Below are 20,680 nucleotides of genomic sequence, written 5' to 3'. Positions count from 1 at the left end.
ATACAGAGCTCTGAGATTGTACTATGGAAACATAAACAATCTTCAAACTAATAGTGATTTTAAGAATTCTGTACATACAATTTTGCATAAAAATGTCATATAAGTGTTGAGAGCCCACACAGAATGGAAAAGGACTCCTATATTCAGATGCCACAAAGCCCAAATTACTGCATTCATATTGGTATTAACCTAAAAACTTAGTTCCAATGACAAAAAGAGGAATATGACAAAACATTAGGTTAGCAAAAAGAATTCTCAGTATGTCTAGTAATATTTATTTGCTGTTGTTTCATATGGTACTAGAAACCAGACAGATACAGTGAATTATCAATGGGCTAAATTGATAAAAAAAATAGTGTTGAGAAGCACACTTGCGCATCTGCCTAATTTATCAGAAGCCTTGCAGTTCATCCCCAGGGCTAAAAAAAATGAAATAAAACCTCTGCTTTTTATTTTTCAGAATTTACAGCAGTGTCGAAATTCTTTTCCCGTCTTTCAGATTTCGGAGTGCTATTTTTATACACACATTTGCTTAATTAAATCTTGTGCAACTCATGCCTTCTCACATATTATCCATACATAGTACACTGTTTAAAAATATTTGTGGAGTTAAAAAATTCCACAACTCCTTACCTACACCTCTTAGGTTTCTTTGGCAATGCGATTTGTAGAGTAGATATCTAAGACTTAATGAATGATGAGAATAATGTGTAATTCAGGAAATATCTAAACATGTCAGCATGCAAGGAGAGTGGACACTAACTTTTTGGTGGGATATAACGAATATTCTGATTGACAGCATGAGTCCTGTATGAACTACTACATCTTTATTCAGTGGCAGCTCATTTGTTAAAAGATGTCAAATACCAGTCGCTTTTTTTTATAGGACTTTGGGTTTGTTAAAGCCATTTAACTGGAAATGTTTGCTTCTTAAAATAAAAACAAAGCAAAACAAACAAAAACCAAATACAACAAATATGTTTAGTTTCTCTCTCTCTCTCTCTCTCTCTCTCTCTCTCTCTCTCTCTCTCTCTCTCTCTCTCTCTCTCTCTCTCTCTCTCTGGACAACTATGTGAGTCAGTTCTCTCCTTTTTCATGTGTGTCCCATGAACTAAACTCAGGTCATCAGTTTAAGTTGCAAATGCCTTTATACGCTGAACTCGTTTGCCAGGCTCTTTTGCTTTTTATTTGTTTGTTTTGTCTTGTTTAAACTTGAAGTTTGTATGTAGAAAAATACATGCTCTTGTGTGTGACTAATTTAAGTGTTTCAAACAAAATTAGAAGAGGAAATTCTGTGTTTGAGTGTTCAGATATATGACAGAATACATTATTTGACTCCCTCAGATTCCCATGACCTCAAGAAAAAGGGATGTTGTCTCAAAACATAGCACTGCACTGAAAATAACCTAATAGAGCACAATAGGAATATAAGGTATCTTTATCTGTGATTGTCCTTTTATAGTCTGTCAAATCCAGTGGTCTGGTAATAGGATGTGTTCCTTCACACATGGATAAGATAAATGGTAATGAGGGTTTTAAGCTTTTCAATTTGACCTAAGGAAAGTAGACATAGATCCATTTTGTTCTTTGGAGTTAAAAGTTCTGGTAGGATTGAAAGACTTAGTTTTTGCTCAGCTAAGCAGCTACCAAGGGAGGGTATTTCAAAGCCTTATTGAGGCATTGTTTCAGGAAGTAAATATATTCCATTTGTTAGTGCTCTCTTGCAAAAGTTTCAGCTTAATATTTGCTATCAAATTTATTCTAAAATTGAATTGGGTGTGTGGTGGTTTGAAAGAAAATGACACCAAAGGAGATGTGACTTTGCTGGAGTTGGCATAGCCTTTGTTGGAGGAAGTTTGCCACTATGGAGGCGGCATTTGAGGTCTCATACATGCTCAAGATACCACCATACTCCCAGTCAACATGCTCCCTTCAATCGTGATAACGGACTAAACCTCTGAAACTGCAAACCTCCATCAGAGTTAAATGTTTTCCTTGAAATGTTATTGGGGTCATGGTGTTTCTTCACAGCAATAGATACCCTAAGTAAGATGGTGTTTCAGTCTTAACTGAGCTATTGTGAATTTCAAATATTTTCCTAAAATGACAACTAGAAACTCATCAACTCTTCCCTAAAGACAGTAGCTTCATACTCAACACCACCAATGTGGCATTGGAATTTTATTTTAATGAGAATGAAATAAAAATTAGAAGTTATTAAATTCAAGAATGAAAATTACTAAAATATCTTAAATATGATCAATAACTAAATAAAAGATGACTCTGTATATTCATCATATTATTTTCCTAGCTATCATTTTTCCTATGACCTTTAATTTATTTTTATTTTGATTTCTCCATTGAAATATTATTAGGCAGAGATAATAAAAATAAGCCAAAACAAGATAGATTCATGATTTAGGGAATTCATGTAATAGGGTTACTTACTAGGAAGCTCTGGTGGAAGGGTGGGAACCAAAGTTGGTTCTGGATAAATACTCTCACTACAAATTCCATTTGTTAGGCTTATGTCATCCAGGGCTATTGTACTCCAACCTCGGTTTCTAAAAGCATTGAACACAACCTGAAATTCAGAGAAGCACATAATATTATTCCACTCTAATAATTTCTGACTTCGTTCTTCCTATGGCTTAATAATTGGTATTGACAATTGCAAAATGTGTAATAAAATATCCTGTATAAATTCTTTTGAGGACAATCTGTCCCCACACCTGATAGTATTGGGGGATCACCCCTACAGAACTCAGCTTTTGTATTATATGTAAGTGTTAGTAAAATATGCATGTATGCCTTCCTTATGATTTATATCTTTCTCCTGATTTTATCATACTCTGTTTTACTTAATAAAGCCTACACATAATTTAGGAGAGAGAAGCCTCCTCCCAATTATATTAAAAGTTAAAATATCTGTTTTCCTTCATAGTACATTATAGTCTTGAAGAGAAGATACTCTGATTAGATCATTTAAATAGAAAGCAAGGGGGACAAGAAAAAATGGCTAGCATAATATGAGCATTCAGGTCCATCTAGTACACTCAATGTTCTGAGATGGCCTTCATATGAAGGTGCTAATTTCAAGACCCATAAACAATCTTGTCTCAGTTCTTGGGGTCAGAGACACCACAGCAGGTTCTCAGATATGGTGGATGTGTTCATTTATATTTCTTTGTTCCTGTCTTCAGTAGGTTAATAATGGCATGAACAAAATATTTGCTACATGTTACTTGCTATATGAGGCACATGATATACAGTATTTTATTTGATTTTTCAGCATATTATATATTCAATTCACTGTGTCCATTCATTCTGTATATCTCATACCAGAAGCACTTCCAATAAGTGTGAATTTATTCCTTTCCCAGAGGAGAAAATAAAATTTTAAAGAGATAAGAGCAAGTTGTCTGGCATAACCAGAAAGAAAGTTAATATTCTCCCAGGGAGAATAATACTCTCCAAGCCCCACTGCATGACTGAAATTCCAAATAGCACCAAACCTCATGCTGATCATGGTATATCCTTTGTTATCTTACCTATGGAGAAGTATGATTTGTAAATTAGGTACAATATGGATCGATGATAGTAGCATAAAGTAAAAGGACAGCTTGCTGGGCAGGAGTTTCCCCCATCTTTCAAGGAAACTCCTTAGAAGGTAAAACATTCCTTCCTGCAGGGAAATTCTTTCAAACTCAGGATGTAGACCACTCAGTAGATTCAAGAATTCCTTCAAACTGATGAGGTTCCCGTGGTTGGTTCTCTTCAAGATTTTATAAGTTGTAAGAACGGTTGAGCGACACTCTCAGACAAGCTAAGCTACCTGGATGGGGTCATATCAGCTGAGTCAACTGGAAAAGATATTCTCCAACCACTGAAGAGTTTGTTTCAAGGTTCCAGCTCCTATGGCCCATCATCTATGCTGTATAATGCAGTTGTCTTTGAGACATTTCTGCTCTTGTATGTACCCCTCAACCTCACTCTTACAAATAATCCCAATGAATTTGATTGGTTTGCTGAGTTTGACTTTGCTGGTATCTTTACATTGGCCTGTCATGGGTTCCCTATCTGGGGTGGGTAGATGTTAGTTCATATGTTCCCAAGATTAGTATCTCAAAACATAATTATAACAGTACACTATATAAAATTCATGTGATGGGAATTATTTATTTCAAAGTTTACATTCAATGCTTTAGGACTCCAATAAACTAAACCATTGACACTAAATCATGAATAAAGTATCATCACTGTGCAAGTGAAATGTGGCAGTATCTATCTGTTTGTTGAGCTAAGTCCAAAATCCTGGATAATTACGAGTTTGGAAAAGTACCTCTGTGGCCAGAACTGTCTGCAGAAACACTGATTCCCTCGTTTTATTCACATTCTTTTATTTCTATTTGCTATTCCACTTTTCCTTATTTGAATCATCAGAGAACAAACAAAATTAAAGAGAATTTCATAATAAAGGCTAGAATAAGAAAACATAAAGGAAAGAATGGCAGGAAGAATGCAGACAAGGGTTACTGATTATGGCTGTATGTTGGAGGGGAGACTATGTCCCTGGTGATGATATTGTCTCTTCAAGTATACATCTTCTAAAAGTGATACTAACTTTTTTCAAATTATTCAATTAAGACATTGTTAATTTGGTCAAGCTAATAGGGCACATTATCCTATATTTTAATAGCAACAACCCTTAGGAAATGAAGACATTAAATTCTTATCTGGAAAAATTAATTCAACCTAATGCAGAATAAATGATCAGAGACTTCCCAATGATACAGCTCATAAAGTTTCTTTCTAAAGGAAATCCATGGAGATTAAGTCAGAGTGGGGTCAGTTGGTGGATATTGATGGGCATGGATATCCAACTATGAAATGATAATTATCTAGAACATGTAGAGCTCAATAAGGTAAGGCAGAAGTATAGATGAAAGTGTTAATGAAGGGAGATGAAGTTGTTGTCTTTTCTATGGGCTTTATATGCTATCAGAAGCAGTATTTTAATATCACAAACAATTCCTCAAAAGTGTTATTTATTAAGTCAGTGAATAAGTGTCCTAAAAGAAAAAATAAAGTAGATTAGAAAAGAAGAGAAAGATACTAAGTTTTCTCCAGAAAATATTTTATCATATCATTGTAAAGTATACTCACACCACCACAAAGATATTCAAACAGAAATTGCAATGTATTTTTGCAAACCTTAAATTCCACTGTTTCATTTATTGTGACTTGACCGTAATTCCAATTCATCCCATAATTTCCTGTCCTTTGAAAAACTGTCTTGTCTGTGGTTTCATTGCTGCTGACATGAATGCTCAGGTTGTAAACATTTTCACAACACATGTAATACCTGGTTTGGAAATAGGCAAAGAAGTTCATTTTGGTTCTTCCTACATTATTTCTTGCATTTAAAATATTTTTATTTTCTTTGGTTGTTTCTGGGGAAGAGGGTTAGGGGGTGCCTATCAACACTTGGCTGTTCTGTCAACTGGAAAAAGGAAACCAATAATGTATCCACTAAAACTTTAGTATCTTAGTGAAATTCCTAGCAAAAGCACTGTTAACCATTTACAAAGACAGCATTTCAGTATGTCCTACCAGAAGTGAAGGACCTGACTGGAAACATACCAGAAATGAAGGCAGACAGGCTCTGAAGTGAGCTCTAAATAGAGGCTTGAAAGCCCCATTCTTTCCGCTCTCCATCCTTGATCAGTTGGTGTGGAAATGTAAAATCCTGTAAAGACAACCAGGACCTTTTACTTGCGTCAAGTAGGTAGATATTTAAGATGAAGCATTAGTACATGCATTTTTGCACAATAGATAAGGTACCAGACTTGAGTCTATAATGGTTGACTCTACCATAATAAACTGTTTAGAAAAATATCACTCAACTTTGGATTTCTCACTTTAATTCTATTTTTCTATACATCTTGATATACTCACAGCTTGAAAGGTAATCAGCACATGACTGGCTGTATCTAGATACTCTGATTGGTTAACTCATGGGATACACAATTATTTAAGCATACATTTGATGAGAAGGCTAAATGTTCCAAAGAACACTGGTTTTATATCCCATTGACTACACTGCATATCTTTACATAAGAAGGTGCCTGATTTTATAAGGGTTTTGTATTTCTGTATTCCTCTGAATGATAACTAATCATACCACTGTGGAGCAGGCCACATGCTAATCCTTATAAAAGCTTTTGAAATAGCACAAGATACAACATAAGTGCTTTCTGGTCTAGAATTCATTATTCAAGCCAATGATTTGAGTCATTCCAAGTGTGTGAAGTTAGGTAAGAATATCTTGAACATTCTCTTAGGGGAATTTACTTCATTCTTAGTTGGAAACTCCTGTATTAAGACAGAAGCAGGAATCATACAGCAAACTGCTACAAAGCAAATGAAATATCGAACTAATAGAATTTGATTTCTTTGCATTTTTTATGAAATACTCAAATGTGTTTGCTTGAAATCAACATCTTCTCTCCTGTGCCTTTCAAGAGAAAAATATAGGCAATGTTGCATATAAAATGCAATCTCATTCATTTGTAATATGCAGAGTAAGAATAAGATACGAAGAAAAGAAACACAAGTAGAACTGCTTATAAACACATATTTAGACCAATGAGGCAAAAATTATTCAGAATATATGAGTGTTCTATCAAGGTGAAATCATGCTAAATGACTCATAAGTGTAATATATGCACATACATTGGTTTTATATTAGAAAATGCAAGACAAAATAAATGTGTTTAACAGTTTATACTAGTAACTGATTACTCACATCTTATATATGTTGTACTATTTCATGAATACTTTCGCTATATCTATGTTTGTGTACACAAAGCTATGTAAAAATCAGCTCCAGAGTCATAGCACAGGTGCCCACATCTACTTTCTAAGAGCCCACAGACAAATCCCTTTTGAATTCATCCTTCTTTTAGTTGCTTAGGGCATGGTAAGAAAGAAATAAGTGCTGAGGTGGTCTAACTGCTCTGAAATTTTTCGAGGTAGCTGTTAATTGTGTAATAGAAACACACACATATAGACCATACAACACAACTGTCACACCATGTTGGCGTTTCTGTTCAGCCATGTTCACCCATCTCAGTCAGTCTACTACTTACAATGCGCAATGTTTTAAGTCTATTGTTTGCTCATTTAGCCGTAACATATTTAGAACTGACTGTACAACTGATACATGACATCTTGTTAATTTGTATATTATACATCTTGACCATAGCCCCCCTTACTTTTCTTCTCCCATTTTCTCCCCCCTCCTCTTCTCTGCATGTCTCTTACATCTCCCCTTCTCTGTAATCACACAGAAAGGGGCAGGCCTCCCATGGGCTTCAGCAAAGCATGTTACATCAAACTGCGATAATACCAAGCACCTCTCCCTGTATTAAGGCTGTGAAAGGCAACCCAGTATGAGGAATAGGTTCCCCAGAGCCAGTCAAATCACCAAGGACAGCCCCTCCTCCCATTGCCAGGAATCCCACATATGAACCATAGGACACAACTGTCACATATATGCAGCGGCCTCAGCTGGTCACATGCAGGTTCCCTTGTTGTTGGTTTGGACTCTTTGAGCTCCCGTGAGTCAAGTTAGTGGTTTCTATGGGTTTTCCTGCCTACCTAGACTTTTCCCAAAGGTTCTGGGGCATCTAGTTCAGGACCTTATGTTTTCCTGGTGAACACTTTACCCATTAAACTAGTTCCCTTGGCTTGTAGTATGTACTTATTGAAGAATTTGGAGAAAATGAGTAGTATCTTGTTCATTTTTGTATGTTTCATTTGGGTTAGGTAAATACTGTTTAATATGCTCTCATATCAATTTACCTTGCTTTCACAAGTTACTAAAGTCCTAGAAGAAATGACTCATCAAATATTTTACATGATCTTATAGGATTTCTATGGCTAAATGATAATTCTTTAATTTTCTTGAAATGCAGTTTAGATATCTTGAAATTAACTTAGAGTAAGCCTTAAGCCAGAAAACTGAATAAATTTTGCGAATTTAAGCACTCAATGAGCTTTTTTCTCTAGTCATTAAAATTTACTTACCCCTTCCTCCTGTCACTTTTTCTGTTTGTCTCTCCATAGACAGAATCCAAACTCTCTCGAGTCAACACCCAATTAGAGCTATAAATTCTGAGCATGCACTGATGCTCATGTAGATATCACAGCCCAGGGAGATGATTGTGCTTTCTAGAAAATTGGGATTCTCTTTCAAGAAAAAACTAAGTTGACTTAAGTGGCTTCCTGAGCCTTAGGGTGGGTATAAGATAACTGAATCTACTTAGTAACTATTACTGAGAGTTTTAATAAAAAAGACTTTTGAATTCAGTTTCTTTAAATGTGATACAGTAGTACTATTTACTAAAATTTAATACAAAAAGAAAGAATAGACAAAAGGGAAGAATGATAATTTAAAAGGATATAAATTACACTATGAAAGTATATTTCTTGCTAGCTTGAATTGCAGATATTTAAAATAATAATAATAAATTGTATATGTATACACACACACACATACATACATACATACATACATACATACATACATATAGTTAAACACCTGTTTTCTTCTCATACAGCAACTTAGGAAGCATGGACAAGTATTGTCTCTCAAATACCTCTGAGTTATGAAGAGAAAATAGTTTTAGCATTATATGGCACTCTGTCAGGCATTTTCCTGATGTTTGCAGAACATAATGATGAACTATATTTGGAGGAGCACAGATCATGTCCCACCAGAAGAGGAGTGGCCCAAGCTGACAGCCAGAACCAATACAAGATGGAGCTGGGAGGAAGCTATGTGGTAATGCTTCAAGAGTTTGCTAAGGAAAACAATTGGCTGTCCAAACTCACACCAGATAAGGACATCACAGCAGCAGACCACGCCCAAGAGGGACAGGACTCTAGATACATAATAGAAATACCTTTAGATCACTGGGTGATGCTTTTCCTGCCCTGTGGATTTTTACTTTAAGAGGCCTTCGTTGTCAAACAATAAACGAGATCCTGCTTGACTCGACTGCCTGTTGTGTCCGATTGTCTCTGGGGTTTCAGAGAGGCTGCCTGCTGGAAGGGCCAAACAGTGCACTCCACCCTCTCTGACCTCAACACAGGGGGCCCCCAGAGACCCTAACAACTGATGTTCATAGATCTTAAACATCCAACTCTTATTATTATCAATAATATTTTCTAAATAAAGGAATCAGGGTAGAGAAGAAAAGTAATGTACCTAAATGGAGGAGGGAGCCATAAAATTTTGTGCTAGCTAAGACATCAGTCTTTATTTTAATAACTTCCATTCTCAAGACCCCCTGAATCTGGGTGTCAGTGAAGAGGCCTAGGGATTCTACTGAGCCTTGGGCAGCAGACCAGTACCCATCCCAAGTATATACACGGACTTTGGACTCCAATAGAACAATGTGAGGTGCACTCTCACCCTGAACTCTTGGGAAAGGGTCTAGGCCCTGCCCTATATGAAATGACACACTATGGACACCCCCATGGAGGGCCTCACCCTCCCTGGAGAAATGAGGGGATAACGGGGGGGGGGGGGAGGGCACGGGAGGAAGGGAGGGAATGGGAGAGGGACCTGGAACTGACTTGTGAAGCAACCTTGATTCTTATCTAAATTTAAACTGGAAAATGAAATTAAAAAAAATAAAATAAAATAAAAAGGAAAAAAAAATAACTTCCATTCTACCCAGTGCTACCCTTCACAGCACTGAAAACTATTGGAATTGTATCGAAAAGAGGAGAAAAATAACCTAAGACCACCTAGGCCCTTGTGACACCTACATTTGCAAAGTCTTTTTTTATGCTCATAACATAACCTCATTTGCCCCAAATGTTCAGAACCAACAGGCCCTCTTTGAGCATGCGGAAGCACTGCCGGCACCGATGGCAACACCTTGCAATTCCCGTTACTCTTAGGAGGTACAAAGACATTCTGGGAGCTGAGACAGGGCAAAGATTGAAGAGCAGCGGCTCCCCCAAAAGTGAATTCTTTAGAAGATGTGAAAAAAAGTTGAGCGCTTAGATGTTCTTTCCTGACATGATGCTAATTCAAAGTTTATCTGGCCCATTTATGCTCTCGAGTCATTTAAAGTGAAGGCTAAGAACAAAAGCACCCTACCTAGATAAGAAGAACGGCAGGAGAGATTTAATTCTCTTGCATTTCAGAGGTACAATGCTCTGACACATTAAAAAAAAAAAAAGCCGGTTGGAAGAAAAATGCCCCTAGAGGTGAATGACTGGTAGATTATGAAATCACAGCTATGAGAGTCAGAGAGACCTATTAAGCCCTACAGTCGCCCTCATTACTTTCTGCCACTGGTGCGTTCTGACCTGCTTGATCTTGTCTAATTTTCATAACTCCTGCTTCATACCTTTCTTCCGAGACTCCATTTCCCTCCCAACTATTTAAAGTCTCCATCTGACACTCATCCTGCTTCACTCTGGCCAGTTCCATCTCATTTCTTCAGTCATTTACTCTGTGGGCAAGCTGGAATCATCCCCCCGCCAACCCCGTAAAGTACTTAGACTCTTTAAAATAGCAATGGAGTGATTTTATCTCTATTATGATGACACGAAAGTAGGAAAATGATCATTTTAACAGCAAAAACTCTCAGCTATGTGACACATATCTGCCACAGTCAATAAGTACTACTGATTCCCTGAATGTTCATCTAACTCCTGTGGCTTAAATGTGGTACAGACATTATTATATATTTCTTTTTATACAAGAGCAAATAAAGAGTCACCCTGTTCTTTGGCTGTTTCAGGATGTCTTTATATGGCAAAGGTGATTATCAGCCTAAGGGTTAATCTTCATCCAGGTGAGTTAGTGGTTTAATCATGTGGGATCAGGCCCTTGGAAACAATTATGTAAGATCACTCATGTGTCATCATTTTCAATACTAAATATCATTGGTGTTTTGGAAGCAGCCATCTGTGAAGAGCACATTTGCATGCATATGTCTATAATGGTACATAATATTTCATTTTCAATTGATAGTTATTAGTTATTCATAACTAATTGCAGCTATTTTTTTAAATTACAGCTAGACTCTAACTTCTCACCACATCTGTTCTCTGAGTCAAGTCCTGTGACCCCTTCCCTGGGTCAGTGGGCAGTCTGGAACAGTCTCTCTCACTGTCTTGTCCTTCCACAAGTTGTGCTAGTCCTATTGGTTAGTACGCACGATTGGTTAGTACGCTAATACTTCTCTGTGCTGGACCTTAAGCCAGTTAGTCCCTCCTTATCTTCAGCGTGAAATATAGCACCATAGACAACCAACTTCAGAAACACCTGGCTGTCCATCCTACTGCATTCCCGCCTATTGTGGAAAATTACTTTAAGGTGTGTTACATTTGCTTATGCTGTAGAACATTTGTTTTAAAGGTGCAAAGGCGTGCTGCATTTTTTATGTTGCATTTGCCTAACTTTGCAAAGCTTGTGTTACTTTGCCTGTCTAAAATAACTAATGGCCTAATAAAGAGCCAAACAGCCAACAGAAAGGCAGAGAGAGGATAGGTAGGCCTGGCAGGCAGAGATAATAAATAGGAAGAAAAATCTGGGAAGGAAGAGGGAGCAAGAAGAGAATAAGAAGAGAAGGAGCGAGGACGGAAGGAGCGGAGGACATCAGGGGCCAGCCACCCAGCCTACTCAGTAAGACACAACGCCAGCCTAACAGGCCTAATGGGCTTTCTCATAGACAAGCAGCCTCACTGGCCATCCTACTGCATCCCAGCCTGGTGGGTGCGATGGATTTTCCTCAAAGGGGCCAACAGTCTCTTCTCTTAGCTCTCTCTGCTCCCTCTGTCTAGTGTATGTGTGCTGGCTTGTGATTCCTTACAAGTTTGATTCATGTCACTTCTTCAATGACATCTAAAGTGATTGTCATGTAATAATTAGTACTTTTTGTCCCATTTCTACTCTCAAAGCTTTACATTTTTTCATACACATGTACCAAAATTACTCTTCGTGTAACTGCCTATTTTTTTATTTTAATAGAACATGTGATCTGTGATACGGGTAAGGTAAATATGTTTTATTTTTAATCCACAGATGTATTATGAGCATCTTTATATGACTTAGGGATCAAACACCGAATAAAAGAAAAAAATAAAAGGGAGCTTTTGGTGATTGTTATGAAAACACATTAAACATAGTCATGTTAATAAAACATTTAATCTAATTGAAGTGGGGAAATAAGTCATATTTTCAATTATTATGATGTTTCTGTTTAAAGAGCCAGAGTTAAACAGGCTTCTATTTTGAAAACCACTAAAATTTCAATGTCCTTTTGCTGTATGTCAGTCACAGTTCACATTTAGTCGACCATTCACTCTTCAGGTCATAAAAAGGAAAATACAAAGCACATGTGCTCAGACTTTTAGCTATATGTTTCATTGGATAAATTATTCAGAAATGGGCAATTGAATCAGAGGTGTGACATCCATTACTACATTCAAAATAGCTTTACATGTCTGTGAGGTCAAAATAAAAATGACTAGGTTTTTGTCACCAGAAGGAATGTTGTGGCAAAGGAAACTAGTAAGTCAGCACACAGTGTTGGAAGAAAAGAAGGGTTCATGTGGAGGTCTTGCAATTCCCTGCAAAGTTTGATGTGCAGCATCTGTCTTCAGTCCCTTAACACTGTGGTGATGTTGTAAGACTCTCGGCAATGTGTTTTCATCAGTGACGTTGACAAGTCATTTCAAAGAATGAATTTGTCTCTAAATATGTATGCACATACACATATACATATACAGGCACACATATATACATATATACACATACATACTCACATAAACACATATATGTATACACCCATATACATACACATACACACTTATACATACACACATGTGAATACTTACATAGATACATATGCATACACAGATAAACACACACATAATACACATACCACACACATACATGCACATATAAACATATATACACACATGTGCACATACACACATGACACTACATACATACACATGTACACATAAACACACAAATACATACAAGTGCACACGCTGTCTGATGTGATTGTGATTTTCTTCTTAACATTTACAGTATGTATTCCAGCTAAGTTGTAACATTTATTCACTGAGCTTACTGGTTTTACAGATGTGTTACTTCTAGTATCTCAGTAGTATCATCCCAGTATAATTACTTAGCCCTATTTTTCCTACTTAGTAAAATTATATTGTCCTCAGCATTAGTGTTTCTACATGGAATCTAACCTCTTATTCATAGGAAGATATCTTTATACACTACAGATTCCCTTGCAGTCTATCGTCTCAAGTCACTCTTCCCTGTGGTTACCAGAAGAAAATCTGTATCTGTTCTGATAGGATGTGTACACTCACAAATACAAGGTGTTTTTAAAAACAGCAATATCTGAACTGATGAACAAGTTCAGCAAAACTATGAGTGATGGACCAATATATAAAATTAGATTATATTTCTGTGTATTCATATTCACAATGAATAATTGAAAAATGAAATTAAGGCAAAAACAGGCTAGTTGTCAGAAAAGTCAATTATCTTATACAAGTCCACGTATTAATGAATCATTTCAAAGCTACGGTTACAGGTTAGTTTCCTTATCTCTAATGACCTTTGATTACTCTTTATCATCATATCTGGGTAAATGAGTATGGTAATAGGAAAATATGAATTTCATTTAACGAAACTCCATTCAAATAAAGTAACAGTGCATGCTTTTTTGTTCTGCTTTATGAATAAATGTAAATCACACCTGAGTCATTTGCAAATGTGTGGTCAAAAGGTGGTCCAGGGAAGAGAGGAAACTGTGGTCCCTGGATCCTTTCCCACTCATTGTCATCATCAAGATCCTGGATCCAGAAGCAAAAGCCATCATCAAAAGTACAGTTGATTTTCTCATAATCTGTGAATTAAAAAAACTCAAACTTAATATTTAACATGAGAAATTTTAATGAATTTAATAGAAAAGAGTCCAGCTTTATATAGTTTTTAATTGCTCGCCATTCTGTTTTATTAAATAATTTATTTACTGTCATTATTTAATAAAACCATGATTAGTTTTATTTATTTTAAAACTTTATTTTATTTAAATTACAATACATACTTGTTTCAGCCATGACAAATGATTATGTTTCTTACAGTTCTGGGCTTTAACAAACTTATATTCTTTATTTTTTTCAGGTTGATTCCACTATTTTCCCATCTGCTTCTTTCACCTTATAATTACGTTAGTAATTTAATTGTTGGCTTTTTCAGGAGTAGTTTATACTAATCTACTTTCACTTGGAAAGTTTTCTGAATATTAAAAAAATGTGAAATTTTTATATTGACTTGTGATTTTTTTGAAGCCAGTCATCTGATTCCCATGAAGAATATAAACTACTTTTAATACATTATTTGTTTTTAACTATTGTGTAAATAGAGAATTAGTTAAGATCTAGGACAGAGCTCACATAAAAAAAAAATATAGATTCTGCTGATGTTGCCAATGCAACCGCATCTGCAGAGCCATAGGCTGAGCAGTACTTACTGCTAAGGGTGCTGCTGTTAAAGGTGCCATAGGTGGCATTGAAGCCAATGTAGTCGCTTTCATCAGATTGTATCAGAAAAGTGACTGTAACTAGGTTGGAGAAAATTCGAATTGTTCCAGGATGAGTTTCTGCAAAAGAGGCTGTGAAAGAAAATGTTGACAAATGAGTATAAGCATATTTTATATCTACTCATGAAAAGAAAAGATGAATTACTTTACCAGGTATGTGCTTCTAAAAGCTGTAAATTGAGCAGTTACAGGGCTAAAGGTTAATGTTGCGTCCCATGCCACAGTAGTGAGAGTTAGAACAGGGTCTTCATAGTGAAGTAAACAGCACATGCTTTTTTCTGCTCACCCATAAAGTAGTAACCCTCATAATAATAATAATATTGTAAGAATTGCATCTATGGCATTTATCTTGATTGTATTTTTTCTGCTCACCCATAAAGTAGTAACCCTCATAATAATAATAATATTGTAAGAATTGCATCTATGGCATTTATCTTGATTGTATGATTGCTCTGCATTAACTCTGCCACTTGTATTTTTTCACTTTTTATTCTCAAGGATGGATACACTTGCAGAATTAGTAGAACTCACATAATTTATAAATTTATCATTGCACGAAACGGTTTTCTGACAATGTGTAGCTTACCATGTCTGTCTTCAAAGGTAGTATTATCACTTTTAGTAGAATCAGAATTGGGTTTTATGGAGAAAGGCCACATATTCAAATGTGCAATGTACACAAAAGCACATATTTTACATGGGTCATCTGGAGCATGCATGAAATTCGGGCTTTTGAAAATGTCAAACTTCAGATAGAGGGAGGACAGATGATTGTCATTTATTTTCTTTTAAAGAATTACCTCATAAAATATTGAAAAAAATATGAACTTCTGTACAAATTAGTACATCTTCACGTTAGCATGGCAATTTCAACAAAACCCAGTGGGAGCATCATAATCACACACTGAACCATGTAGTAATGTTCCGTCCACAATGTGTCTTTCACCCAGATTTTGCTCATGAACACTTATATTGCCTCTTTGAACTATCAGCGTATATGACTCATAACCAGCATGATTCGTAAATTAGAAATCTCATGTAATCACTTAAGAGATATAAATACTCTAGAAGCTTTGCTTTCATCTATCTGCATCCTCCTCCTACTGTGTTCATTTCCTATACATTAAAATTCTTGTACCCAGTGGCTTCTGGAGGATCAAATGAGGGTTGGAACATAACAGCGTACCTGACAGTGTATTAGATCCCACATTTGTAAATGGGAAGGATCTGGTGTAGAGTTCAGTTCATGAAGACCGTTAATCTGCTTTTTGTTATACATGCAACCCTCTGGCAAAAATGAAGAATGTTAATCAATAGAGATTTCATGAAGCATTAATTGCATTGGAAAACTCTTTTGACCTCAAATGGAATCAGAAGCACAGTGCCAGATGGCATGTTACACATCAGGAAGGGTAGCAGAAGGCTAAGACGTAAGATCTAGGTTCTGGAGACAGTGTTCAATTTAGTCCAACTCTGTTTCTCTCTGTCCACCGTTACTCTGAGGCAATGCATTGTTTTCTGCAGAATCTTCTTCTAGGGGATAGATAAGTGATTTCCATGTGGAATGGTGGTTAGCACCTAGTAAATGCTCAATGGGTGATATTGTTTCCTTACCTCAGCAATTAGATTCTTAAGTCTCAATAAAGCAAAGCTTAGGTTTTAATTTTTGTGTGCCTCTGTCACAGGGACAGACCATGAGCACATTTTAGTTGATGATTAAGCACATGTAGTAAGCTATGAATAAAGAAGAATAATTGAATATTCCTAAAGCATATGAAGATTTATGGAAAGAAAAATTTACCTAGTAATAAAAGTTGGGTTTTCTCTAATATTATAATACAAACAATAGTATAATTTTCAGAAATATGTTTCTAAATTTATAATTGTGTGCCTATTAATTTACATATGATCACACAGTTGTCATTGATCAATTAAGTGCTTGTTCTCTAACAGCAGTAACTCTGGAGAGTAATTTTAGTAAAAGAACAGAGCAGAGAAAAACACTAGATAAAAATGATTAAAAAAAGAGTTTAGAAAGAAGCCAAAAGATAGAAATGACAAATATTTTATTTACTGGGTTTCAACAGATGTCTTAAAAGATATTTACTATCTTTCATTTACATAAGAAAATTCTGGCTGTATTAGAACATCAGTTTATGATGGAGAAGACTTCAAAGATGCCCACCATGTAGCCTTGAGTGCCAACTGTGAATTCAGTATGGGGCCATGTGTTGATGATATGGAGAAATAACTTGATGCCTCATTAGGAAACCCAAGACATTTTAGTTAATATAAAAAAATAACTGTGGGATTATTTGCTATGGGAAAAATGTGATGGGAGTAATCAGGAAAAAAATCTCAATTTTTCCAGGCAGCCTTATGAGGTAATTTTTGTCACTTGTGGGATGAGGCAATTTTTCAAATTAGCAACAAACTTTTTCATATAAATTTATACTATCAACAAAAGTGAGTGAGTGGATACTTTTAAATGTAGAAAGAGTATATCAATCAAAATTTTAAGTTTAAGATTGAAATAGTATATCAATAAAAGCATACATCTTATCAAAGCTGCTCTATTTAGAATACATTTGCATATATTTTATTTTCTGTATGCTTGTTCTTCTTACAGTATGCCATTTCAGGAAAATCTTCATGCTGTTTGTTTCTCCATAGCTATACCTGGACACACTTAAGTATGCTATACATGATGTCAAGCTACACTATTCATGCACTGTGAGTTGTCCTTCCCTATGGGAGTGGAGCTTACTAAGCATTTGGAATGAAAAAAAAATGACTGAACTCAACTCCTGGAACCCAGTGACAGGGATGGAGGAGTGATGAGTAATGGGGTCAAGACCTTGCTGGTGAAACCTGCAAAGACAGCCAACAGGACAAGGGGGAGCTCTTGAACCCCAGACTGATGGCTGAGAGGCCAACAGGGGACTGATCCAGACTCCATGAATGTAGTGTCAGTTAGGAGGCCTCAGAAATTTCTGGGGCCTTGGGTAGATCAGTGTTTACCATGGTGTACAAATGAACTTTGGGAGCCCATTCCAAATAGAAGGATGCTCTCTCAGCCTGGACACATGGGGAAGGGCCTAGGTCCTGCCCTGATTAAAATGACAGACTCTGGAGATCCCCACAAGGAGGGTCTCACCCTCCCTGGGGAATGATGTGGGGATTGGGTGGGGAGCTGCAGGGAGGCTAGTGAAGAGACAAGGGAGGAGGAGTGAGAGAGGGAGCTGGGATTAACATGTGAAGCACTCTGGTTTGTAATTTAAATAAAAATACATATTGAGGAAAAAAGTACATGAAAGCAAAAAAAAAAACAGTAAAAATTAAGCAAAAAAATCTACATAGATAATTTCCTCAGAAGATTCCCCAATAAATATGCAATGAGAGATTTTTAAAAAATGGTACTCAAAAACATATTTTCAGGACATGACATTTAAAGACTGTTTTTCATGTGGTTTCCAGACTGTATTTATTACGTTTTTAAGGAGGCAAAACATTTCTGGCAAAGTCTGGTGAAACAGAACTGTTGCCCCAGGCACTTAGATACTTGGATGCACAAGGCAGGAGGATTGTAAGTCCAAGGCATTCTGATGGTACACGGTGAGTAAAACCAGCCCATAACACTTTCAGAATTAAAGACAACAAAACTGGGGATGTAATTCAAACAGAGCCATGTACTCAGTATGAACAATGAGCTAGGCTCACCCTAGCACCTCCAAAGTTACAGATTATTTTAGGCAATAATGGAAAGTAGCCCACTGCTCACAGTCCATCCCCTTAATTCTCAACATTGATACTTATTAAAATCACTGAATTAAGATCAAGTATTCATGAATAGAACCTAAAGAACAAGATTTTGACCTAAATGCTTGACAATTTATTTAGAAGTACTATCTAAAATTTACTGACAAATACCTCTGGAATTTATTTATTTTGAAAGCCTTAATAGACTATGTAACAATTATTTTGTGACACTGGATACCGTTCTTCCCTTATAATTTATTTAGATAATTTTTCCAGAATTATGTAAGAAATATATACTTTTTCCATTATGATAAAATGAAAACTAAGCCAGGCAGTGGTGGTGCACTCCTTTAATCCCAGCACTCTGGAGGCAGAGGCAGGCAGATCTCTGTGAGTTCGAGGCCAGCCTGGTCTACAAGAGCTAGTTCCAGGACAGCCTACAAAGCTACAGAGAAACCCTGTCTCGAAAATGTGGGTGTCAGTGAGGAGGCCTAGGTAATCTATTGAGCCTTGGTTAGTAGATCAGTATTTATCCCGGGTATACAAATGGTGTTTGGACTCCCATCCAACAATGAGAGATGCTCTCTCACCGTGAACTCTTGGGGGAGGGTCTAAGTCCTGCCCTGGATGAAATGACAGACTATGGACACCCCCATGGAGTGCTTCACCCTCCCTGGGGAAATGAGGGGATATTGGGGGTGTTGGTGGGAGAGCACGGGAGGAGGGGAGAAAAACGGAGAGGGACCTGGAATTGACATGTGAAACAACCTTGTTTCTAATTTAAATTTAAAAATAATATATATATATATATATATAAAAGAAAAACAAAAAACAAAAAAAAATGAAAAGTGTTTCTGCTATATAATCTGAATTAGAATTCAGTGACAACTACTTGATAAGCATCTCTTCAAAGAAAACAAAGTTATTCACTGCCTTCCAATAAATATAAAATTATTGTAAATACAGCTGTCACTCATGATTACACAAGTATATTATCATATTATAAGACTATAAATCAGCTAGTTGAAGTTTAAATAAAGCCCTTGTTTTTATAATTCAACCCACATGCTAAATATTAGAAACATTATTGTCATTATTTAAGAGCGTGTACTTTAATTTTAAGTGACCTTCCTAATTTTTCTTGCTAAGATTGATGTATTTATGTTTTTAATTTGAAATATTTTGTGTAAAACCTTTAACTGACTGTTATCATTTAAATGAACTTTCATAAATTCATTCTCTATGACTATCAACTTCATATAACATTATTATGATAATTACTGTTGTACTATTATATCCACATGTCTAATTATCTCAATGTTTGCTTATTGCTTAACTGCAGAGCTAAATATATAAAATTACATTAATAAAGTACTAGGTATTTTAAGAGTAATGTTTGTAGCTGTCTATAGGAAAATTAGATTTATCATCCGCATTATATTTGTTATTGTGTTTATGTTAATTGGGAGACACTTATTAAGATAACTGAAACTGATTTACACACTGTCAGGGATGATTCTAGCTAACGTTTACTTACAGTGTATTAAATTTGGTGATATTCATTTGAGCCATATTATTAAACCATCTGTGTTATGTCAGTCTTTATATTAAGGAACTTCAGGGGTCTTTTGCTGTTGCTGTTTTGTTTTGTTTTTTTCTTTTATCATTTTTTATTTTAATTTTAAATAGTTTGTTTTACATGTCAATCCCAGTTCCCTCTCCCTCCCCTCCTCCCGCACTCCCCTTTCCCCCCCAGCCTCCCACCCTATTGCCAAATCCTTCCACATAGGGGATATCTAGAGTCTGTCATTTCACTCTGGGTAGGGGGTAGGGTCCAGGCACTCCCCTAAGAGTCCAGGCTGAGAGAGCATCCCTCTTGGTGCAATGGGCACACGATGACTGTTTGTATATCAGGGATAGACACTGATCCACAGCTCAGGGCCCCATAGGTTGCCCAGTCCTTCTCGCTGACACTCACATTTGGGGGGTCCAGATCAGTCCCATGCTGGCCTCCCCGCTGTCGATCTGGGGTCCAAAAGCTCTCTCCTGTTCAGATCAGCTATCTCTGCTGGTTTTTATTATTATTTATTTTACAAATGGACCACAGATTCCACTCCCTCCTCTGTTTCCTCCCCCTCTCCCTGAAATCCCCCCCCATCTGCTCTTCCTGGATCACTCGGGGGCAGAGGTAGGTGGATGTTTGTGAGTTCTAGGCCACCCTAGTCTACAGAGTGAGTTCCACCATAGCCAGGGTTGTTACA

The 20,680-nt window shown here is 36.5% G+C and overlaps 1 protein-coding gene across 3 annotated transcripts in view; it reads right to left on the bottom strand.

Annotated features, from left to right (window-relative positions):
• Positions 1–20,680, bottom strand: part of Tmprss15 (transmembrane serine protease 15) — a 103,892-nt gene that overhangs the window by 52,009 nt on the left and 31,203 nt on the right. For all 3 annotated transcript variants that reach the window (XM_040750556.1, XM_040750557.1, XM_040750558.1), the window contains 5 exons: positions 14,592–14,732; positions 13,815–13,964; positions 5,644–5,749; positions 5,215–5,365; positions 2,449–2,584 (listed from right to left, as the gene is read on the bottom strand). In XM_040750556.1, the coding sequence (XP_040606490.1) occupies positions 2,449–2,584; positions 5,215–5,365; positions 5,644–5,749; positions 13,815–13,964; positions 14,592–14,732 (684 nt within the window). The remainder of the gene's footprint in view (positions 1–2,448; positions 2,585–5,214; positions 5,366–5,643; positions 5,750–13,814; positions 13,965–14,591; positions 14,733–20,680) is intronic.

Source organism: Mesocricetus auratus, unplaced genomic scaffold (assembly GCF_017639785.1).
Source record: "Mesocricetus auratus isolate SY011 unplaced genomic scaffold, BCM_Maur_2.0 Super-Scaffold_100008, whole genome shotgun sequence".
Taxonomy (NCBI): domain Eukaryota; kingdom Metazoa; phylum Chordata; class Mammalia; order Rodentia; family Cricetidae; genus Mesocricetus; species Mesocricetus auratus.
The sequence above is the reverse complement of the archived record's forward strand: the minus strand, read 5'-3'. Positions and strand labels throughout refer to the sequence as shown.